We start from the raw sequence: 22,039 nt of genomic DNA on the forward strand, positions 1-22,039 counted from the left end.
ATGTTAGCATTCATTTTAAGAGGTCCAGAATACAGGAGCAGGGATATGATGCTGAGGCGTTATAAGGCACTGATGAAGCCTGACCTTGAGTATTGTGAACAGTTTTGGGCTCCTCATCTAAGAAAGGATGTGCTGGCATTGGAGAGGATTCAGAGGGAAGTTCACAAGGGTGATTCTGGGAATGAACATTTGAAAGCTCTGGGTCCGTACTCACTGCAATTTAGAAGGATGGGGCAATTTCATTGAAACATTTTGAATGTTGAAAGGCCTAGACAGAATAGATGTGGAAAGGATGGTGGTCCAGAACAAGATGGCACAGTGTTGGATAGAGGGGCGTCCACTTAAAACAGAGATGTGGAGAAATTTCTTTAGCCAGGGGTTGGTGAATTTGTGTAATTTTATTACCACAGTCAGCTGTGGAAGCAGAGCTTAATAGGTTCTTGGTTGGACATGCCATCAAAGGTAACGGAGAAGGCCGGGAAGTGGGGCTACAGAGGGGAAAAATGGATCAGCCATGATTGAATGGTGGAGCAGACTCGATGGGCCAAATGGCATAATTCTGTTCCTATGTCTTATGGTATTTGCTTCTACCACCACTCCAGGCATTGCATTCCAAGCAACCACCACTGTGTAAAAAAAAAAAAAAACCTGCCTTTCACATTTCCCTTGAAATTAACCTTAAATACATGCCCTCTCATATCAGACACCTTAGCCTGGGGAGAAAACAACAACATACTGTCTGTCTACACTATCAGTGCCTTTAATAATCTTATAAACCTCTGTCAGATTTTCCCATCAGCCTCTGCCGCTCCAGAGAAAACAAACCAAGTTTGTCCAACCTCTCGTTATAGCACAGGCCCTCTAATCCACACAACATCCCGGTAAACCACTTCTACACCCCCTCTCCAAATCTTTGACATCCTTCCAATAATGAGATGACCAAACTGAGTACAATACTCCAGATGTGGTCTAACTAGAGTTTTATAAAGCTGTAACATAACTTACTGACTTTTGAACTCAATGCCTCAACTAATACAGGTAAGCATGCCATGTGCCTTCTTAACTTCACTGTCAACCGATGTAACCACTTTAAAGGAGCAATGAACTTGGGCCCCAAGATCCCTCTGCTCATCAACACTGTTAAAAGTCTTGCCCTTAACAGTGTAAATCTCTTTACACTTGACCTACCAAGGTGCAACACTTCACATTTGTCTGGGTTAAACTCTATTTGCCATTTCTCCACCCATGTTTGTAACTGATCTCTATCTCACTGTATTCTTTTCCAGTCTTCTACGCAATCCACAACACCACTAATATTCACATCATCTGCAAACTTACTAACCCACCCATCAACATTTTTATCCAGATCATTTTTATGTATCACCAACAGCAGAGGTCCCAGCACAGATCCCTGTGGAACACCACTAATCTCAGAACTCCAGCTGGAATAATCCCTTCATCCGCTATCCGCTGTCTGCTACAGGCAAGCCAGTTCTGAATCCAAATAGGCAATTAGTCATTGATTCCATACATCTTATTCTTCCGGATGAGTCTCCCACGAGGTATCTTGCCAAACGCCTTACTAAGATCCATGTAAACATCCACAGCTCTACCTCATCAATCATCCTTGTCACCTCATCAAAAATCTCAAGTTAGTAAGGCGCGACCTACCTGCACAAAGCCATGCTGCCTCTCCCAATTAGGCCATGGTTTTCCAAATGCTCATAACTCCTATCCCTAATAATTCTCTCCAGCAACTTCCTTTCTTGAAGGATGTTTGAACCATATTCTACCTGAAAGCACTGAATGCTTCAGACGAGGATTTTGCCCATTGGAATTCATGCTGATCTTGACTTTAAAGGATAACATTCATTCAATGCAATTCTAAATTGGATAAGTATTGTCATGAAGCCCATTTTGCCTTGATAGATAAAATATATACCGGCATCTTTTTACACATAGAAGGAAAGTTTGGTTGGGTATCCTAGCCAATACTTAACCCACAAAGGCAACAATTATACTAATGCCTAAGAAGAATATGTGGGCTGCCTTAATGACTATCGCCTGGTAGCACTCACATTGACAGGTATGAAATGCTTTGAGAGTTTGGTCATGACTAGACTGAACTCCTGCCTCAGCAAGGACCTGGGCCCATTGCAATTTGCCTATCACCATGGTAGGTCAACGGTAGATGCAATCTCAATGGCTCTCCACACGGCTTTAGACCACCTGAACAACACAAACACCATGTCAGGATGCTGTTCATTGACTAAAGCTCAGCATTTAATACCATCATTCCCACAATCCTGATTGAGAAGTTGTAGAACCTGCGCCCCTGTACCTCCCTCTGCAATTGGATCCTCGACTTCCTAACCGGAAGACTACGATCTGTGCGGATTGGTGATGACATATCTTCCTCACTGACGATCAACACTGGCACATCTCAGGGGTGTGTGCTTAGCCCGCTGCTCAACTCTCTATATATCTATGAAATACCATCTATAAATTTGCTGACGATACAACCATTGTTGGTAGAATCTCAGGTGGTGACGAGAGGCCATACAGGAGTGAGATATGCCAACTAGTGGAGTGGTGCCGCAGCAACAACCTGGCACTCAATGTCAGTCAGAAGAAAGAGCTGATTGTGGACTTCAGGAAGGGTAAGACAAAGGAATGCATACCAAACCTCATAGAGGGATCGGAAGTGGAGCAGTTTCAAGTTCCTGGGTGTCAAGATCTCTGAGGATCTAACCTGGTCCCAACATATCAATGCAGTTATAAAGAAGGCAAGACAGCAGCTATATTTCATTTGGAGTTTGAAGAGATTTGGCATGTCAACAAATAGAAACAAAAACTTCTATAGTTGTACTGTGGAGAGCATTCTGACAGTCTCATCACTGTCTGGTATGGGATGGCTACTGCACAGGATTGAAAGTAGCTGCAGAAGGTTGTAAATCTAGTCAGCTCCATCTTGGGCACTAGCCTACAAAGTACCCAGGACATCTTCAGGAAGTGATGTGTCAGAAAGGCAGCGTCCATTATTCAGGACCTCCAGCACCCAGGGCATGCCTTTTTCTCACTGTTACCATCAGGTAGGAGGTACAGAAGCCTGAAGGCACACACTCAGCAATTCAGGAACAGCTTTTTCCTCTCTGCTATCCAAAAATGGACATCGAATCCTTGGACACTACTTTTTTTTTAATATACATATACTATAATTGACTTAATTGTTTATGTATTTTTTATTATTATTTTCTCTTCTAGATTACGTATTGCATTGAACTGCTGATGCTAAGATAACAAATTTCATGTCACATGCTGGTGATAATAAACCTGATTCTGATTCAACGAACATCATGAAATTTGATCACTTCATCAATATCACATCTTTCCTAGACTTTTTCAACTATAGACTCAGGATGGATATGCTTTGGTGTATTGTAAGGAAGATATTCATATCCCTTTACAGTTAATGTTAATTTTTCTGTTAATGTTGGAAATGTGGAAGCTAATCAGTGAACAGCAGATTCCCACAAAGAATAATGTCATAACAATCGGTAACCTGTTCAGTAGGAAAGGACAGCAAGGTTTCCCTGGGATGGTCAGTATATACAATTAAACAAATATAGAAGCAATGCAGTACAAGATGTCCAACAACTGTCACCTTACAGACATCACAACCCAAAGTCACAATGCGCCCCAAGAAAGATGCTAATGCTTTGGAGGGGGAGCAGAGGAGGTTTACCAGGATGCTGAATAGTTTAGAGGCCATGTACCATCTTGAGAGGTTGGATAAACGTGGGTGTTTTCTCTGGAGTGGTGCAGACTATGAGGAGATCTGTTAGAGATTTGTAAGTTTATGAGAGGCATAGATAGATTAGCTGAGGAGTATCTGTTTCCCAGGGTTGAAACGTCTAATGCCAGAGGGTATGCATTGAAGGTGAGAGGGGGTAGGTTCAAGGGGGAGGTGAGGGGTAAGTTTTTACATTAGAGGCTTTTAAGAAACATTGGGATAAGCGCATGGATGAAAGGAAGATGGAGGGATATCAACCTTGTTTAGGTAGGAGATTAGTGTTTGGATGTCTTTGATTTGCTTTTTAGCTGGTCAGTACATCATTGTGGGCTGAATGGCCTGCTCCTGTGCTGTGCTCTTCTATGTCCCATGTTCTATTCTATGGACTTCATTTTTCCTAAATATTTAATCTTCCTGTGTGACTACAGTTGATGAATGTCAAGAAGTTATCAGTGCTTTGAAAAACATGCCACTTGCTAATGCTAAACTTACTATATAGCAAAGGGAGCATGTTGGTTTCAGCTTTCAATATTAGTTGTGTGTTATCAGCTGGAGTTTTTAGGCACATGTCGCCATATCCATCCTGTACTTTTCTAATGTCAATGTCCTCCGAGCAAGAATTATTAGATGGAAATCAGGAAGGAGGCAAATATGGCTTTTCTCAGTCCTTACAACACCTGGGAATCATTATTTGGATTTACCAATTAGAGTCATTCAGTGTTTCTGATCTTCATGATACTAATGTTGGAATGAACTGTTCTTCACATTATGTTGAGTGTATTTAAACAGTAGCTTGATATTATTCTATTTCAGGGCAAACCAGGAGCTGATGGAAAGCGTGGGCCACCTGGAAAGGAGGTACGTTTTCACTGATCAAACTGACCTTTCCAAAAAACTGAGCTATTTTAGATCATAGCTCTTTTATTTATGTTTATCCAAAATGTGGAGCTTAGCACAGTAGTGAACACTTTGTAAAACACTGGGTAAGCACCAGTCGATGACGTGGCTGGGGTCAACATGGTGCTTGACATTTGTGTGATATTGGACCAGCTCTTTGCTAAAAGGTGACACTAGTCAGCACCCCTCTTACAACAAGCTACTAAATTGCACGTGTTCGTTTCGGCGATATCATGTGAGTAGTTCACTGCTCTCCCCAGGCATGCTTTCATGAACATCACCACAGTGTCTCACAATATTACAAAAAGGAAGATTTTATACCCAACTGAATAATTGCCTAAAGGGAAAATAAATTACAGGGAGATTCATGAGAAATGAGCAGAAGAGAAGGATTAATTAGAAATCTCTATCAACAAGCTAGCGTAAACATCAAGGACTACATAATAGCATCCATCTCTGCCGTACTTTTCTCTTTCGTTTGCTTGAGTGCACAGAATATACTGCATCTGCAAACCAAATGTAATCCATTCAATTTCGTATCTAATTAATTAAATGAGCAAGTGTAACTATGTTTCTTTTTCTCTACAGGGTCTGAAAGGTAACCCTGGACTGCCAGGTCATGATGTAAGGCAGAGTCACTTAAGCATGTTTAATCTTAAATGTAGTTTTAATTGCCTAAATAATTTTGTGACTGAAGCCTAATATAAGATTTACATGTGAGGGGTGTTGCGTGATGGATTATTTTGTCCTGTGCCCACTAATGAAGACAAGATGGATCTTGGAGGCATCTTTTAATGTGGCCTCCATTCTCGTTTTGATGGCAAGGAGCAAGTTGGCAGACAAGGAGAAATGCTGTCATTGCTCACATATTGCTGGGTTACCAATCTTTCCAGATTGCCATGCAAACTACAAGGATTAGATATTACTCTTCAAGTTGCCTTTGTGCACAAATGAACATTGGACCTTAAGACCATAAGACATAGGAGAAGAAGTAAGCCATCCAGCCCATCAAGTCTACTCCACCATTCCATCGTGGCTGATCCCAGATCCCTCTCAATTCCATACATCTGCCTTCTCGCCATATCCATTGATGCCCTGACCAATCAGGAAACTATCAACTTCTGCTTTAAGTACACTCACGGACTTCGCCTCCACCGCAGTCTGTGAGAGTATTCCACAGATTCACTGTTCTTGGCTAAAAGATTCTTCCTTCCTCTGTTCTAAAAGGTCACCCCTCAATTTTGTGACTGTGCCCTCTTGTCCTGGATACCCCCTCCATAGGAAACATCCACTCTACATTCACCCTATCTAGTCCTTCCACCATTCAGTAGATTTTAATGAGATCCTCCCACATTCTTCTAAATTCCAGTGAGTACAGGCCCAAAGCTGCCAAACACTCCTTATATGTTAACCCCTTTATTCCCAGAATCATCCTTGTGAACCTCCTCTGGACTCTCCCCAAAGACAGCACATTCTTCCTGAGATATGGTACCCAAAACTGTTGACAGTATTCCAAGTGCGGCCTGACTAGTGTCTTATAAAGCCTCAGCATTATCTCCTTGCTTTTATATTCTATTCCCCTTGAAATAAATGCCAATATTGCATTTGCCTTCTTTACCATATATTCAAGCTGTAAATTAACCTTCTGGGAGTCTTGCACGAGGACTCCCAAGTCCCTTTGCACCTGTTGTTTGAATTTTCTCCCCATTTCTCCCCATTCTGCACTATTGTTCGTTTTACCAAAATGCATTATCATACATTTCCCAACAGTGTATTCCATCTGACACTTTTTCCCCTTCTTCCAATTTGTCTAAGTCCTGCTGCAATTGCATTGCTTCCTCAGCACTACCTACCCCTCCACCTATCTTTGGATCATCTGCAAACTTTGCCACAAAACCATCAATTCCATTATCCAAATTATTGACAAACAATGTGAAAAGTAGCGGTCCCAATACTGACCCCTGAGGAAAACCACTAGTTACTGGCAGCCAACCAGAAAAGGCCTCCTTTATTCCCACTCACTGCCTCCCGCTTCTCAGACATTTCTCTATGCGTGCCAAAATCCTGTAACAGCAACGGATTTTATCTTGTTAAGCAGCCTCAGGTGTTGACACCTTATCAAATGTCTTCTGAAAATCCAAGTAAATGACATCCACTGACTCTCCTTTGTCCACCCTGCTTGTTACTTCCTCAAAGAACTCTAACAGATTTGCCAGGCAAGATTTCCCTTTACAGAAACCTTGCTAACTTTGACTTACTTTATCATAAGCCTTCAAGTATCCTGAAACTTCATCCTTAATAATAGGCTCCAAATTTTTCCTAGCCACTGAGGTTCAGCTAACTGGCTTATAATTTCCTTTATTTTGCTTCCCCCTTTTTAAAGAGTGGAGTGACATTTGCAATCTTCCAGTGCTCCGGGACCATGCCAGAATCAAGTAAATCTTGAAAGATCATGATCAATACATCTATTATCTCTTCAACTTCTCTCAGGACTCTGGAATGTAGTCCATCTGGTCCAGGTGACTTATCCACCTTAAGACCTACGAGTTTGCCTAGCAATTTTTCCTTTGTAATAGCAACACACTCTTGCTCCCTGACACTCACGGACCTCTGGCACACTGCTAGTGTCTTCCACAGTGAAGACTGATGTAAAGTACTCATTAAGTTAATCTTCCATTTCATTGTCTCCCATCACTACCTTGCCAGCATCATTTCCCAGTGGTCCAATATCAATTCACTCCACCATTTTACTCTTTATATAACTGAAAAAAAATTGAATCCCTGCAGTTAACTTGGTGAAGGTACTCGATTATGCAATGTAGTAGAGCTATAATCATTTGTTTCAGTAGACTGTACATACCTGTGTAATTTTTTAGATTGTTGGGCAGATGCCACTGTTTTTAACTTCAAGAATATTTTGCTAGTTACAATCTTTACCACCACTACAGTGCTATCATCTGGTTTTTGGCTGAGGCGATGCTCTCAGGCATTTACTAATGCAGTGATATGAATTGACTTGGTTGGTATAAATCGAAGGAGGAGGCAAATAAATTCCTGGAGGCAGGTTAATTGTCCATCAAGAGTTGCCTCATCTCCCATAGTTCTCCTGATTTGGATATTGACAGTTGTGTATAATTATTTATCTAACAATGGGAACTTGAAGAACTTATTTTATTTACTCTTTAACTGTAACACTGGGACTACAAAGATTGTTCAGTATCAAAGACTGTGTTGTTCATCTCAAATGCTTTTTCTTTTGGTCTTCCTGGTAACATGGCAAGGTACCAAAGGCTACGGACTATACTTTTAAATATACTTTTGAATTACTTTCACTGTAGTCTGCAGCATGTAATTTCCCTTAAGCAATGTACTTCTAAATCAACTTAATGATCTATAGATTTCACAATATTCTGAAGGACTCAGTGGACTGAGTAGGCAAAGGCCCATAGCCAACGCCGGAAGTGCAGCAGGGGCTGGGGGAAGGATTTCAAGTCAGGCTAAAACACAGTGGGATGAGACCCCCTCTACCCAGCATCTTGTTAGCAAACGTGCAGTTGCTGGAGAACACAACTGAGGACCTGAGGGCAAGATTGCTGTATTGGAAGGAAATTAGAGATTGTTGTGTTCTATAGCTGAGTGGACATAGCTCTCTCCAGGCATGCCGGATACAGCAATCAAACCAGAAGATTTACCATATGGGCAGAACTGACGATGCGGAAAAGGTAAAAAAAATGGAGGTGTGTCTTTCATGATATAACTCTTGGTGGTGCTCCGATGTGGTAGTTTTGACAAATTTGTTTTCTCCCGACCTTGAACACCAAAATGATCCAATACAAATCAGGTTTTTATCACCAGAATGTGTCGTGAAATTTGTTAACTTAGCAGCAGCAGTTCAATACAATATATAATATAGAAAAAAATAAAATAATACCAATAATAAATAAATTAATTACAGTATACGTATATTGAATAGATTAAAAGTCATGCAAAAAACAGAGAATATATATATTTAAAAAGTGAGGTAGTGTTTAAGAGTTCAATGTCCATTTAGGACTCGGATGGCAGAGGGGAAGAGATTGATCCTGAATTGCTGAGTGTGTGCCTTCTGGCCTCTGTACCTCCTGCTTGATGGTAATTGTGAAAAAAGGACATGCCCTGGATGCTGGAGGTCTTTAATAATGGACTCTGCCTTTCTGAGACACTGCTCCCTAAAGATGTCCTGGGTACTTTGTAGGCTAGTGCCCAAGGTGGAGCCGACTAAATTTACAACCCTCTGCAGCTTCTTTTGGTCCTGTGCAGTAGCCCACCCCCCCCATACCAGACAGTGATGCAGCCTGTCAGAATGTTCTCCACGGTACATCTATAGAAGTTTACTTGCCCCCTTGTTGAAATGTTCCCACAACCTATAGACTCACTTTCAAGGAACTGTCATCTCATCTTCTCAATATATATTGCTTATTTATTCTTACTATTTCTTTCTTTTTGTATTTGCACAGATTGATATCTTTTGCACACTGGTTGAACATCCAAGTTTCAATGATTCTGTTATGGTTATTATTCAATTATAGATTTACTGAGTATGCCCACAAGAAAGTGAATCTCTGGGCTGTATATAACAGATTGGAAATAACATCTCCACCTCACTGACAATCAACACTGGTGCACCACAGAGATGTGGTGCTTTCACTGTGTGGCTAGGCTTAGTTCAAATGCCATCTATAAATTTGCTGATGGTACAACAATTGAAGGCAGAATCTCAGATGGTGTGAGAGGCTGTACAGAGTGAGATATGCCAACTAGTTGAAGTGTGTCATATTGACAATCTTGTACTCAACATTAACAAAACTGAAGAGCTGATTGTGGACTTCATTAAGGATAGAATGAGGGAACACAAACCAATCCTCATAGAGGGATCAAAAGTGGAGAGACTGAGCAGTTTCAAGTTCCTGGGTGTCAATATCTCTGAGGATCTGATGTGGTCACAAAATATTGATGCAAATATAAAGAACACAAGACAACAGCTATATTTCATTAGAGTTAGAGGAGACTTGGTTTCCTGTACCTGGCTAGAAGCTCAAAAAGAGTTTATTTGAGATTTGGTTTGTCACCTAAAACACTCAAAATCTTCCAAAGATGTATCATGGCGAGCCTCCTGACTGTCTGCATCACTGTCTGGGATGGGGGGACGGAGGGGAAGACTGCACAGGTTCGAAGTAAGTTGTAAAATTAGTCAGCTCCATCATGGCTACTAGTCTACATAATATCCACAACATCTTCAAGGACTGGTGCCTCGGAAAGGCAGCGTCCACTATAAAAGACCCCCCACCACCCAGGAGATGCCTTCTTCTCATTATTACCACCTGGGAGGAGGTACAGAAGCCTGAAGGCACACACTCAATGATTCAGCAACAGCTTCCTGCCCTCTGCCATCTGATTTCTAAATAGACTTTGAACCCATGAACACTACCTCACTATTTTTTTTTTTTTTTTGTGTTTTTTGTACTACTTAATTTAAATAATATACATACATATACTTACTGTAATTCAGTTTTTAAAAAATATATTCACCATGTATGGCATTGTACTGCTACTGCAAAGTTAACAAATTTCGCAACATGTGTCAGTGGTATTAAATCTGATTCTGATTATATGGTCACATATACGTACTTTGATAATAAGTTTACTTTGAATTTTGATCTTTTCCTCCTTTGTTTCCCCCTCAGGGTAAAGATGGTACAAAAGGAGAGAAAGGGTCACCTGGCCCCCCCGGACCTCCAGGGCTTCCCTTACCTTCCAATGAGGTGTGTAAAGAAATGGTTTCCATTATCTTCAGTTCCTTAGAAGATTCGATCCTTCATTAATGGGCATCTCTACACTGCTGCTTTTAAATGTTAAGGGAGTAACTCAGATAGGGAAAACTCTGGGTTAGAATTACTCACAATTAAAAGCAGGTTTGGGTGAGGTACGTATCTGTAAGTTTCTTATTCTTTTCCTTCACTCTTAATTCTTTGTCTCTCACTGCATAGGTAGAGCAGTGGTGTGTTCTTTGTGTGAGATGTACAAATTCTGGGAGACCTCCAGCCTCTATATCTGCAGCTCTTCAGAGAATGTGTCAAGGAACTGGAGCTGCAGCTCGATGATCCTCAGTTCAAACGGGAAAAAGGAGATGATAGACAGGAGCTATAGAAAGGTAGTTGCAGGAGGCAGGAAAAAGAGTGACTGTCAGGAGAGGGAAGAGAAATGACAGGCAGTACAATACCCCTCTGGCCATTTCCCTCAATAATATTGTGGATAGTGTTGGAGGAAACAACATTCTGGAGAGGGCGGGGGCATGTAGGGGAGGAGCTCCAGGGATCAGGTCTCTGACACTGTCTGGTGATGTGGCTCGGAAGGGAAATGGGGTAAAGAGGACTTACAGTATCAATAGTCAATTCCATAGTCAGAGGAGTAGACACAAGATTCTGTGCATGTGATAGAGGCACCTGGTTGGTATGTTGCCTCCCAGACGCCAGGGCCAGGGATGTCTTGGATTGGGTCCGTTATATTCTAAAGGGGAAAGGTGTGCAGCCAGAGGTTTTGGTACATATTGGCACCAATAGGGCAAAATTACTGTCAGTGGGACAAGTTGGAGTGTAAAAGAGGAGACAAAATCAAAAAGGGTAACAGATATAGGACTGAAGGCGTTATATTTGAATGCAGGCAGTACATGGAATAAGTAGATGGTCTTGTAGTGCAGTTAGAGTTTGGCAGGTATGACGTTGTGGGTATCACTGAGTTGTGGCTGAAAGAAGATTATATTTGGGAGCTTAACATCCAAGGGTAAGGAGAGGCAGGTAGGCAGAGGGGTTGGCATGGCTCTGTTGGTAAAAAATGAAATCAAATCCTTAGAAAGAGGTGACATAAGATAGGAAGATTTAGAATATTTGTTGAGGCTTAAATACAGACCTCCAAACTGTAGCCAGGATATAGGCTACAAATTACAATGGGTAATAGAAAAGGCACGTCAGAAGGACAATGTTACGATAGTCTTGGGGATTTCAATATGCAGGTAGATTGGGAAAATCAGGTTGGTGCTGGATCCCAACAGAGAGATTATGAAAGAATTCACTGCCACTTGAGAGGGAAAAACCGGTCAGATATATATCAGTATTACTATGGAATAAAGGGAATCATAGGGCATTAGAGATGATCTGGCCAAAGCTAATTGGAAGGGACACTAGCAGCAAAGGCTGGAGTTTCTGGGAGCAGTTTGGAAGGTGCAGGATAGATGGATCACATGGAAGAAGTAATATTCTAAAGGCAGGATCATCCCGCAACCATGGCTGATAAGTGAAGTCAAAGCCAACATAAAAGCAAGAGAGAGGGCCTATAATAGAGCAAAAATTAGTGGGAAGTTGGAGGAGTGGGAAAATTATAAAAACCACCAGAAATCAACTATAAAGCCATAGGGGGGTAAAAGATGAAATATGAAGGCAAGTTTGCCAACAATATCAAAGAGGAAACCAAAAGTTGGCAGATCAACTGAATAAGTGTTTTGTATCAGTAATGATTAGCACAACATTTTACAGTACCAGCAATTCGGGTTCAATTCCCACTGCTGCCTGTAAGGAGATTTTCTGTTCTCTCCGTGACCACGTGGGTTTCCTCTGGGTGCTCTGGTTACCTCCTACAGTCCAAAGATGCACTGGTTGGTAAGTTAATTGGTCATTGTAAATTGACCTGTGATTAGGCTAGGATTAAATCGGGGGATCGCTGGGTGCGCCTCGAAGCCTGGAAGGGCCTATTCTGCATTTTGGCAGAAAGAATAAGAGCATAGACTATTTTCTAAATTGGACAAAATTCAAAAATCTGTGGTATAAACGGACATGGGTGTCCTCATGCCGGGTTCCCTAAAGATTAATTTACGAGCTGAGTCCGTGGTGAGGAAGGCAAGTACAACATTAGCATTCATTTTGAGACAACTAGAATACTAAATCAACTATGTAATGATGAGCAACACACACAAAATGCTGGAGGAACTCCAGCCTGCCAAAGAGTTTCGGCCTGAAACATCGACTGTACTTTTTTTCACAGGTGCTGCCTGGCCTGCTGAGTCCCCCTTGCATTTTGTGTGTATTGCTTGGATTTCCAGCATCTGCAGATTTTCTCTTGGTTATGTAAAGATGAGGCTTTTTAAGGTACTGGTGAGGCCTCTTAGAGGACTGTGAGCAGTTTTGGGCACCTTATTTAAGAAAGGATGTGCTGACATTGGAGAAGATTCAGTGGAGGTTCACGAGAATGATTTTGGGAGCAAAAGGCTTATTGAATGAGGAGTGATTGATGGCTCTGGGCCTTTACTCTCTGAAATTTAGAAGAACGAGGGAGGCTGTTATTGAAACCTATCGAATGTTGAAAGGCCGAGACAGAGTGAATGTGGAGAGAATGTTTCTTGCAGAGGGGAGTCTGGAACCATAAGGCACAACCTCAGAATAGAGAGGTGTCCATTTAGAATGGAGATAAGGAGGAATTTCTTTCACAAGGTCGTGGTGAATCTGTGAAATCCATTTCCACAGGCAGCTGTGGAGGCCAGGTCATTGGGTGTATTTAAGGCAGAGGTTGGTAGGCTCTTGATTAGTCAGGGCGTGAAAGGTTACAGGTCGAGGCAAGATAATGGGGTTCAGAAGGAAATGGATCAGTATTATGAAATGGCAGAGCAAATTCAATGAGCTGAATGGTCTGATTCTGCTCTATGTCTTATAGTCTTATAGTAGTAAAAAAGAAGAAAGGCTTTTGTCCTTAACAATGCTTCAGTGAGTACAGAACTCAAACCGTTTTTATTTCATTTCAGGAGACTGTATTCAATTATACAGATTTGCCCTTCATTCCTTTGCCAGTTGGGCCCCCGGGAATACCAGTAAGTGATATCATTAACTTATAATGTTCACCAAGCCTATTATGTCTGTCAATATACACATATTTATTTCAGTGAATAAGACCTATATTTCTTGTTCAATAACAAGATACTATGATTTACAACAAGCAAATGAGTCATGGAGCAATACAGCACAGATATGGGCACCTTGGGCCAGCTTGCCATGATGACTGTGATGCCTACGCACCCCTCTACACCTATCCTATTGAAGAACCTGTCAAAATGCCTTTTAATTATGTAACTGTACTTAATGGCAGTTCTCTTCATGTAACCACCACCCTTTATAAGGAAAAGCTTGCCCCTAGTTTTCCTTTAAATTACTTCCCTCTCACTTTAAACCTATATCCTCCATCACCCTTGGGAAACAATACTCTTAACTATCTACTGATTCTGTACCATTCATAATCTAAAATACTATAAGGCATCAGACTTCTACATTCCAATGAGAACAAAATCAGCCTACTCTCTCTCTCTTGTTAAAACCTTCCATTCCAGGCCAACATCAAAGTGAATGTTTTAATGATGCCTCGTCCTTCCTGTCGTGGTGTGACTAGGACGCAATACTCTAAATGTGGCCTTACTAATGTTTTGTACAACTGCAACATGATGTCTCAACTTTAATACTTAATACCTTGGTCTATGAAGGCAAGCATACCAAGTGCCTTCTTCACTACCCTTTCCAACTGTGTGACCATTTTCTGCAAACTATGAATTGCATCGCCAAGTTCTCTACCCCTGCATCTATCTCTGCATATCCCTGCTATTTACCATAGATGTCCTGCCAGTACTTGACATCCCAAAATGCATTATCTCACACCGGCCTGGATAATTCTTGAATAACTTTCACCTATGTTGGCAGTGCTGCAGCCTGGAATATTAGGTGCTTGTCTATTTGATAAAGTTCCTGTATAAGGTTCAATAACATGTACCTGAAGGACAAATGATATCATGCTGTTAAATGCTCTTGATTTTTGTCACCTAAAAGGGGTTTATGGGAGTGAGACCTATATTTCCAAGCTTGCTTGGGCTCCAAATTGTCGATGAAAAGGCAATTGTTTAGCTCAGGGGCTTGATATTCATATTCTAGGGGTTGTTGCAGTGTGACAAGACATTAAAAAGGTCTGGTGTGTGTAATATCCCTGCAGTGGATGAATGGAACTTATGACAGAAATTCACAGCCTCATCTTCTCTTATTGTCAAAGGAAGGACAAGTCAGGTAACCTCAGATGTGCCATAATAGTGACATTTTTCAAGAAAGCAGAAACATCCAATTGAAATATTAAAGAGGGGAAGTAAAAGAAAAGTCCATCTCTCAGCAGCCAAAGAACTGGTCTCCAAATTGCTGTGAGACTCCAATCTATCAAGAGGTACAATGAACATAATTTTACACACAACTCCATGAAAAATGCAGAGAGCAACATCACCCTATATGAGGCTTTTTCACATTATGGTAACCTTAGCCTCAGTCAACCTTGAGGGACTGTGGAAAATCCTTCTCAAAAGTGGCTACCCTCAAAAATTCATCTCCATTCTTTACTGGTTGTGCTTCAATCACCATAGATCCAATCCCAGTGCAGGCTGGGATCATTTAAAGCTTCAACCCTCTTCCCAGTCTTCCTTACTGTGATATGGTTCCTAATATCCAACATACTTCCTGCTAGAATGGAGCTAAAGAGCAAAAGAAATGGGGAATTTTTGAATCTCTGTCATTTCCTCTCAAGTATGTACACTTTCAAAGGTTAAGCCATCGGTATTAGTTTACATGTTCATTAAAACGTAAGAAAAAAAAGGCGCTGATAAGAATCTGTTCCTGTTGACACTCATTGTGATGATCATGAAGAATCATTCCAGAACTAGGATTCAATTTTCTGCTTTACCTACAGGGTGAAAAAGGAGAAAGAGGACTCAAAGGTGAACAAGTAAGTGGCTTTGTTGGTCTTTGGAAACTTCCTTTTATTAAATTTTGCAAGGTTTAATGTTTTTAAGACTCTTCTCGGGCTTCTACCTCAGTATAGGTATCGATTTTAACCGATGTTTAAATTGACAATACTTGTACCTGGCTGGAAGCCCAGTGAGAGTTTATTCATGATAAACACTGGAAAGCACCAGATCCCCTTTTTAAAAAGTGTTTTTGTATTAAAACTGGTACATTAGAGGATACATGCCTTTAACTACTTATACTATTCTTAAAAGTATTAAACTTAAAGTCCATTCTGTTGTGTTGGGGTAACTTTGCTTGTTTGTAAAGTTAATATTATTCTAAGGTTGTTAGCTTGATAAAGGGACAAGAAGAAAGACTGCTTTAGGATGTAGACTTGTGATAATAAGTTGCACTGAGTGGAATGAAATAAGTGATGAAATCAATTAAATTTAAACTATTCAATAAGAAATCATAAAGTTCCTTCAAAGTAAAAGTGTTCTCCCTGGAATCGAAATCAGTAAGTATCTTTCATCCAACATCAGGGTGGCGGGTATATACAAAGAGCTGCCGGAATAAGTGGTAGTGGGTGATACAATTAGAACATTAAAAAAATACTCTTGGACAGGTACATGGATAGGAAAGGTTTACATGGATACGGTCCAAATAGAGGCCAACGGGACTAGTTCAGGAAGACTCCTTGGTTGGGTTGGATGAGGCTTGCTTCCATGCTGCATTACTCTATGATTCAGTAGCTGTCATTAAGCATTGGAAAGCAAAAAGAAACATAAGATACTGGCAATCTGAAACAAGAACATAAAAGGCTGGAGATACTCAACAGCCAAAAGCAGTATACATGCAGAAAGAAACAGAGATAGTGTTTCAGAATATATGGATGTTCATCAACCATCAGCATTGCCTCTGTCTTTCCACCACACATGCTCTGTGACCTGCTGAGTAATCCCAGCATTTTCATGTTAGTGCCGTTAAATGCTGGTGCTGCTCTTGCCTGGTAATTCAACATCTATGACAATTTATTTCAGTGCTATGTGAAAGAGGACTTCCTTTTGAAGTGATAAGCAAGAACAATGAAGTGCTGTGTAAACTTGACTGGGCAGTTTGCAGCATGAGTCACACTTGCATGTTAGAATCATTCCAAATAACATTATTCCTGTTCAATAATACTCTCATTGTGCTATACTTCACTGGAACTCATGAAGATAAATTACATTATGTGTCTTCTATTCTTGCAGCATCACACCACCCATCTAGGAACTGATTTCCCCTCACCCACCCATTTCAATTTTGACTTTTCAATCAGCTCTCTCCAAAAGTTAGAACAACTCCCAATTGCCCCTGCTCCTCACACTTGCCCCTTAATCTCCCAACAACGTCCTTCAGTTCTCCAGATTTCCTGATCAGTTCCCTGAATGCCAACTTTCATAAACTCCCCTTGCTAGTTTTGTGACTCCTCCCCTCCAGAGGTTCCCCTCATGAAGGTCCCACTTCCACAAGAGGGCAATCTCTGGTTAACCAACCACCCGCCCCCAGATTTTCACAGTGCAGCACCCTACCCCCAGCCCTGCTTGTTTTTTACATGCATTAACCGATAGAGGATAGGCCATCCATCTGTTCCTACAACCCAGGATTGTGGAGCCCACAATGGTTATGAAGAAATACAAATTTTGAAGTCAGATCAGGATTTCTTGAGATTTACCATAAGAATTGTTTCCCCTCAGGTGTGCTCAAAGAGGTTGTTGGTTAGCAACCATATAATTGCTTCTATTCCAAATCTGAAGTACAGGATCACAGACCATGTTACACACAGTTGCGTAACTGGAGGTTAGAAAAAGGGTGTGATGAAAGCTCTGAGATGTAGCTACAGTAATATTGCTTGAAATAGAAAGCACCAGAAGGTTAAGACTCCAGTTAAACTGAGTCTCTAACCATTGTCCTTCAAGGATCCAAGATCTCCTCTGGCTCATCCTCAGTATATAGCACCACAAAAGTACTTTGTTGTCCCCTCCTGTTACATGGTTTCATGGGGTTTATATATGGTAAATACTTGAGTAAGAAATAAAATCATCAACTTTTGCTACTCCCCATTACAGCCATTAATATCAGCAAGATGTTCTTCTGCTGATGTGCCTCATTCAAGTTTGTGGATAACGGTATTGCTGTAGGCCGAATTAGAGTTGGTGATGAATCAGCATATAAGAAGGAGACTGAAAATCTGGTTGAGTGGTGTCACTCAGGTAACATCTGTATCAATGTCTGTAAGACCAAGGAGCTGATTACTGACTTCCGGAGGAGGAAACCAGAGGTCCATGAGCCAGTCCTCATCGGAGGATCAAAGGTGGAGAGCGTGAACTTTAAATTCCTTGGTGTTATCATTTTGTAGGACCTGTTCTGGTCTCAGCATGTAAGTGAATTGCTTATCTAAGGTATGGAAACACCAATGCTTTGAATGGAAAATCATACAAAGAGTAGTGGATATGGCTCAGTCCATCATGAATAAAGCCTTTCTACACGGACTGTTGTTGGAGGAAAGCAGCATCCATCATCAGGGACCCCCAGCACTTGGGTCTTGCTCTCTTCACACTGTTGCCGTCAGGCGGAAGGTACAGGAGCCTCAGGATTGACAACACCAGATTCAGCAATAGTTATTACCCCTCAACCATCAGGCTGTTGAGCCAAAGAGGATAACTTCACTCAACTTCACTTGCTCCATCATCGAAACATTCCCATAACCTATGGATTCACTTTCATGGACTCTACATCCCATGTTCTCACTATTTATTGCTTATATTTTATCATTATTATTATTTCATTTTTTTTTGTATTTGCGCAGCTTATTGTGTTTTGCTTACTGATAGAATCCCAAAGTTGATGCAATCTTTCATTGATTCTGTTATGGTTATTATTCCATTATGGACTTAATGAGTATGGCCACAAGAAAATTTAGCTCAGGGTTGTATGAACTTTGGTAATAAATTTACTTTGAACTTCTTAACCTTTTCTGCTGGAAATATCAGCTTGGATTATTGCTCATGAGTCCTCTAGACAGTTTTTCTGCAAGCTCTTGCATTTGAATTATTACTGCACCTTGGAGCTGGCACTGGGATTCTGGAGGGTACCACCCTTTGTTGTCACCCTTCTCTATAGTGATGCTTCCTAGACAAGGAACCATTTTACTCTTGCTACAAGTTTCTCAATGTGAGATTTGAAGGGGCCCTTTCACAGTGCTGCTGTTGCACCAGCTGCTCGTGCCACAAGCACAGAAGAAGTGGAGCCCATGAAGGAAAATTTGACAGTTTGCTTCATGGGGGTGATCCTTTAAATCAGAGTTTCTACTTTTCTTTTGCGCTAAGAATTGATAGTTTATGTCAATTGCTAAAATACTATTCTTTCTGTGACTCATATTTGCTTGAGTAATTGTGCTTCTCTCTACATTGCTTTTTCCAATAGTCTCACACAAAGAATTTTATTTCAGGGAGACCCTGGACAGCAAGGAAAAGGAGTTGATATCAAGGTATGATAACACCATAATAAATGTCTTATTTAAGATAACTATACCATCAATATGTTAATACTTTTGCTGTCTCTTAAATCAAGCAAAATTAGTTTGTCATTATACAAAGTGACTGAAATTGAAGATCCGGCTAAAAATCTCTATTTTTGGACTCATTCCATCAGCCTTAAAAGAGTGCCATGCAGAACTGCATGCAATGTAAAATATCAATTCATCACCAGTAGTATCCTTATTCTCTCTTCAAACTATTATGATTAAAGTTTTAGAAGGATCATTTTCTTCTTATATTAATGACTTTCTGGGGCCGTATTATTAAACTAATTGTGTTATCTAATGTGTAATTTACTCATTTACCTCCAGGAAGCCCCATCTGTCTTGTGCTTCACCCAAGTGATAACTCATGCCCTACTATCATAAAATACAAGCCTTTTTGATGTTATGGTCTTTGCTTTATCCAAGTGAGCCGCTAAAAATCTTTCATGAAATTTATTAAGAGTAACCCTGTCTAAGAGAGTTGATTTTAAATCTTTGTTGGTGGGGAGAAGGTGCATATCCATTCACTCGCTTGCCATCAGTTCATTGTACAGGACACACATATGGTCAACTCTTTCGTTTGCACTTCCTTCTCTCTGCAGAATGCAGATACCCTCTCCTCAAATGAAGATCTCACTTCCTGAGGATTCAGAGGTTAACCCCACAACAACTACTTTATATGAGACACATTGACACCCAGAAAATTGTGATGTCATTATTTTCACCAGTTTAGAAGCTGAATTACATTGGGCTTGCAATCCTGAACTAAAATGGAAATTAAGTTTTAAAGATTTAGCTCTGAAATTATTTTCATCAGATGATAATCCCTGCACTCACGAGGCCTAATGTTGCTTTTAGATAGTTGTCCAGATGGAGTAACAGCAGAACCAACAGTGCTAAGTGCAAAAGATGACTTTGTAGCTGGGGGTCCATCTCGGTATTTGTATATCTGAATATTCTGTCCAAATACAAGTCCAGCCTTAAAAGTTGGAAACCCACTTATTGTCTCCCAGGATTTATCCATCAAATCCTAAAGCTTGTTGCAAGTGTAAAAACAAAATTATTCCCTCATCTATGCTCAAGGAACCTCATAACATAGCAGGAAGTTATTTTCTCACTGTGAAAGAGCTACCCTATTAATCCTGCTTCTCTACTTTTTCCCTTCTCAACTGAATATACAGTTTTTCTTTAGAGACTATTATTAAGTCTGTTTCCACCATCTCTCAGATAGGATATTCTGGATCAGAATAATTTGGTGAGGATGTTTTTTTTTTTCTAGTCATCAACTTTGCCTCAAACTTACACCTTGCCCTTAAATTCACTTGGTCCATGGCTGACACCTCTCACCCCTTTTTTGATCTCTCTGTCTCCATCTCTGGAGACAAACTGTCTACCAATGTATTTTATAAACCTACTGATTCCCGTAGCTATCTTGACTATACCTCTTCCCACCCTGTCTCCTATTTCCTTTTCTGAGTTAATTCGTCTCTGCCACATCTGTTCCCAGGACGACACTTACTTTTCCAGGACATGAGAGATGTCCTCCTCCTTCAAGGAAACATGTTTGCCTTCCTCCACCATTGATGATGCCCTCACCCGCATCTCCACTATTTCCTGGACATCCCTGCTCACTCCAACTTCCTGCCACCTTAACAGTGATAGAATTCCTCTTGTCCTCAACAATCACCCCATGAACCTCCACATCCAACACATCATTCTCTGCAACTTCGGCCATCTTCAATGGGATCCTCCCCCTCCTCTCTCCACTTTCTGCAGGCATCACTCCCTTGGTGATTCTCTTCTTCATTCACCTCTCCTTACTAATCTCCCTCCTAGCACACATTCCTGGAAGCCACACAAACACTACTTCACCTGCAAAGCTGTTGGGTCGTCTATTGTATCCGGAGCTTCCAATGTGGCCTTCACATTGGTGAGACGCAACATGTCAGGGGACCGCTTTGTTGAGCACCAGCAAAAGTGGTATTTCCTGGTGTACCACCATTTTAACTCCTATCCCTGTTCCAGTTCTAACATGTTTGTCGATGTCCTCCTCTTTTGCCATGATGAGGATACTCTCAGTGTGGAGAAGCAACATCTCATTCTACCTAGGTAGCCTCCAACCTGATTACATGAACATCGATTTCTCCTGGTGATTTTTTTCCCTCCTCCTTCCCTCTTCTTTTATTCCCCACTCTGTCCCCCTACCACTCTCCTCACCTGCCTATCACCTCACCCTGGTGCCCCTCCTTCTTCCCTTTCTCCCATGGTTCACTCTCCTCTCCTATCAGATTCCTCCTTCTCCAGCCCTTCACCTTTCCCACACACATGGCTTCATCTGTCACCTTCTAGCGAGACCTCCTTCCCCAACCCCCCCACCAACTAGTTATTCTGGTGTCATTCTCCTCCCTTTCAGTCCTGATACTTTGACTACTTATTCATTTCCATAGATTCTACCTGATCTGCTGAGTTCGTCCAGCATTTTGTGTGTTTTCCTCTCGATTTCAGCATCTGGAGAATCTCTTGTGTTTAAGATTAGTGAGTAGTAGTAGTTTCTGATCATTGATCCTAAGACTAGTTTAGTAAAGTAAAAGTTATTTTCTGCAAAATTCCAGACTATTAACTAAATTTAGATTACAGAACAACAAGAGCACAGCAATATTCCAGATAATTACCAAATTTACATTCCAGAGCATGGTTTCTTTAAGGGAACGTCTTGCCTGACAAATCTGTTGGAATTCTTTGAAGGAATAATAAACAGGATAGACAAAGGAGAATAGCTGGATGTTGTATACTTGGGTTTTCAGAAGGCCTTCGACAAGGTGCACACATAAGGCTACTTAACAAGTCAAGAGACCATGGCATTACTCAAGAGATATTAGTACGCATAAAGCATTGGCTGATTTGCAAGAGTGGAAATAAAGGGAGCCTTTTCTGGTTGGCTGCTGGTGACTAGTG

General features: G+C 41.0%; 1 protein-coding gene across 1 annotated transcript in view; it reads left to right on the forward strand.

The window, feature by feature from the left end:
* The window catches only part of col7a1l (collagen type VII alpha 1-like), a 420,731-nt gene that overhangs the window by 216,165 nt on the left and 182,527 nt on the right, over positions 1 to 22,039 (forward strand). The window contains exons 59-64 of the mRNA XM_073066798.1: positions 4,607 to 4,651; positions 5,279 to 5,314; positions 10,414 to 10,491; positions 13,518 to 13,583; positions 15,485 to 15,520; positions 19,013 to 19,051. Of these exons, the coding sequence (XP_072922899.1) occupies positions 4,607 to 4,651; positions 5,279 to 5,314; positions 10,414 to 10,491; positions 13,518 to 13,583; positions 15,485 to 15,520; positions 19,013 to 19,051 (300 nt within the window). The remainder of the gene's footprint in view (positions 1 to 4,606; positions 4,652 to 5,278; positions 5,315 to 10,413; positions 10,492 to 13,517; positions 13,584 to 15,484; positions 15,521 to 19,012; positions 19,052 to 22,039) is intronic.

Source organism: Hemitrygon akajei, chromosome 14 (genome assembly GCF_048418815.1).
Source record: "Hemitrygon akajei chromosome 14, sHemAka1.3, whole genome shotgun sequence".
Lineage (NCBI taxonomy): Eukaryota > Metazoa > Chordata > Chondrichthyes > Myliobatiformes > Dasyatidae > Hemitrygon > Hemitrygon akajei.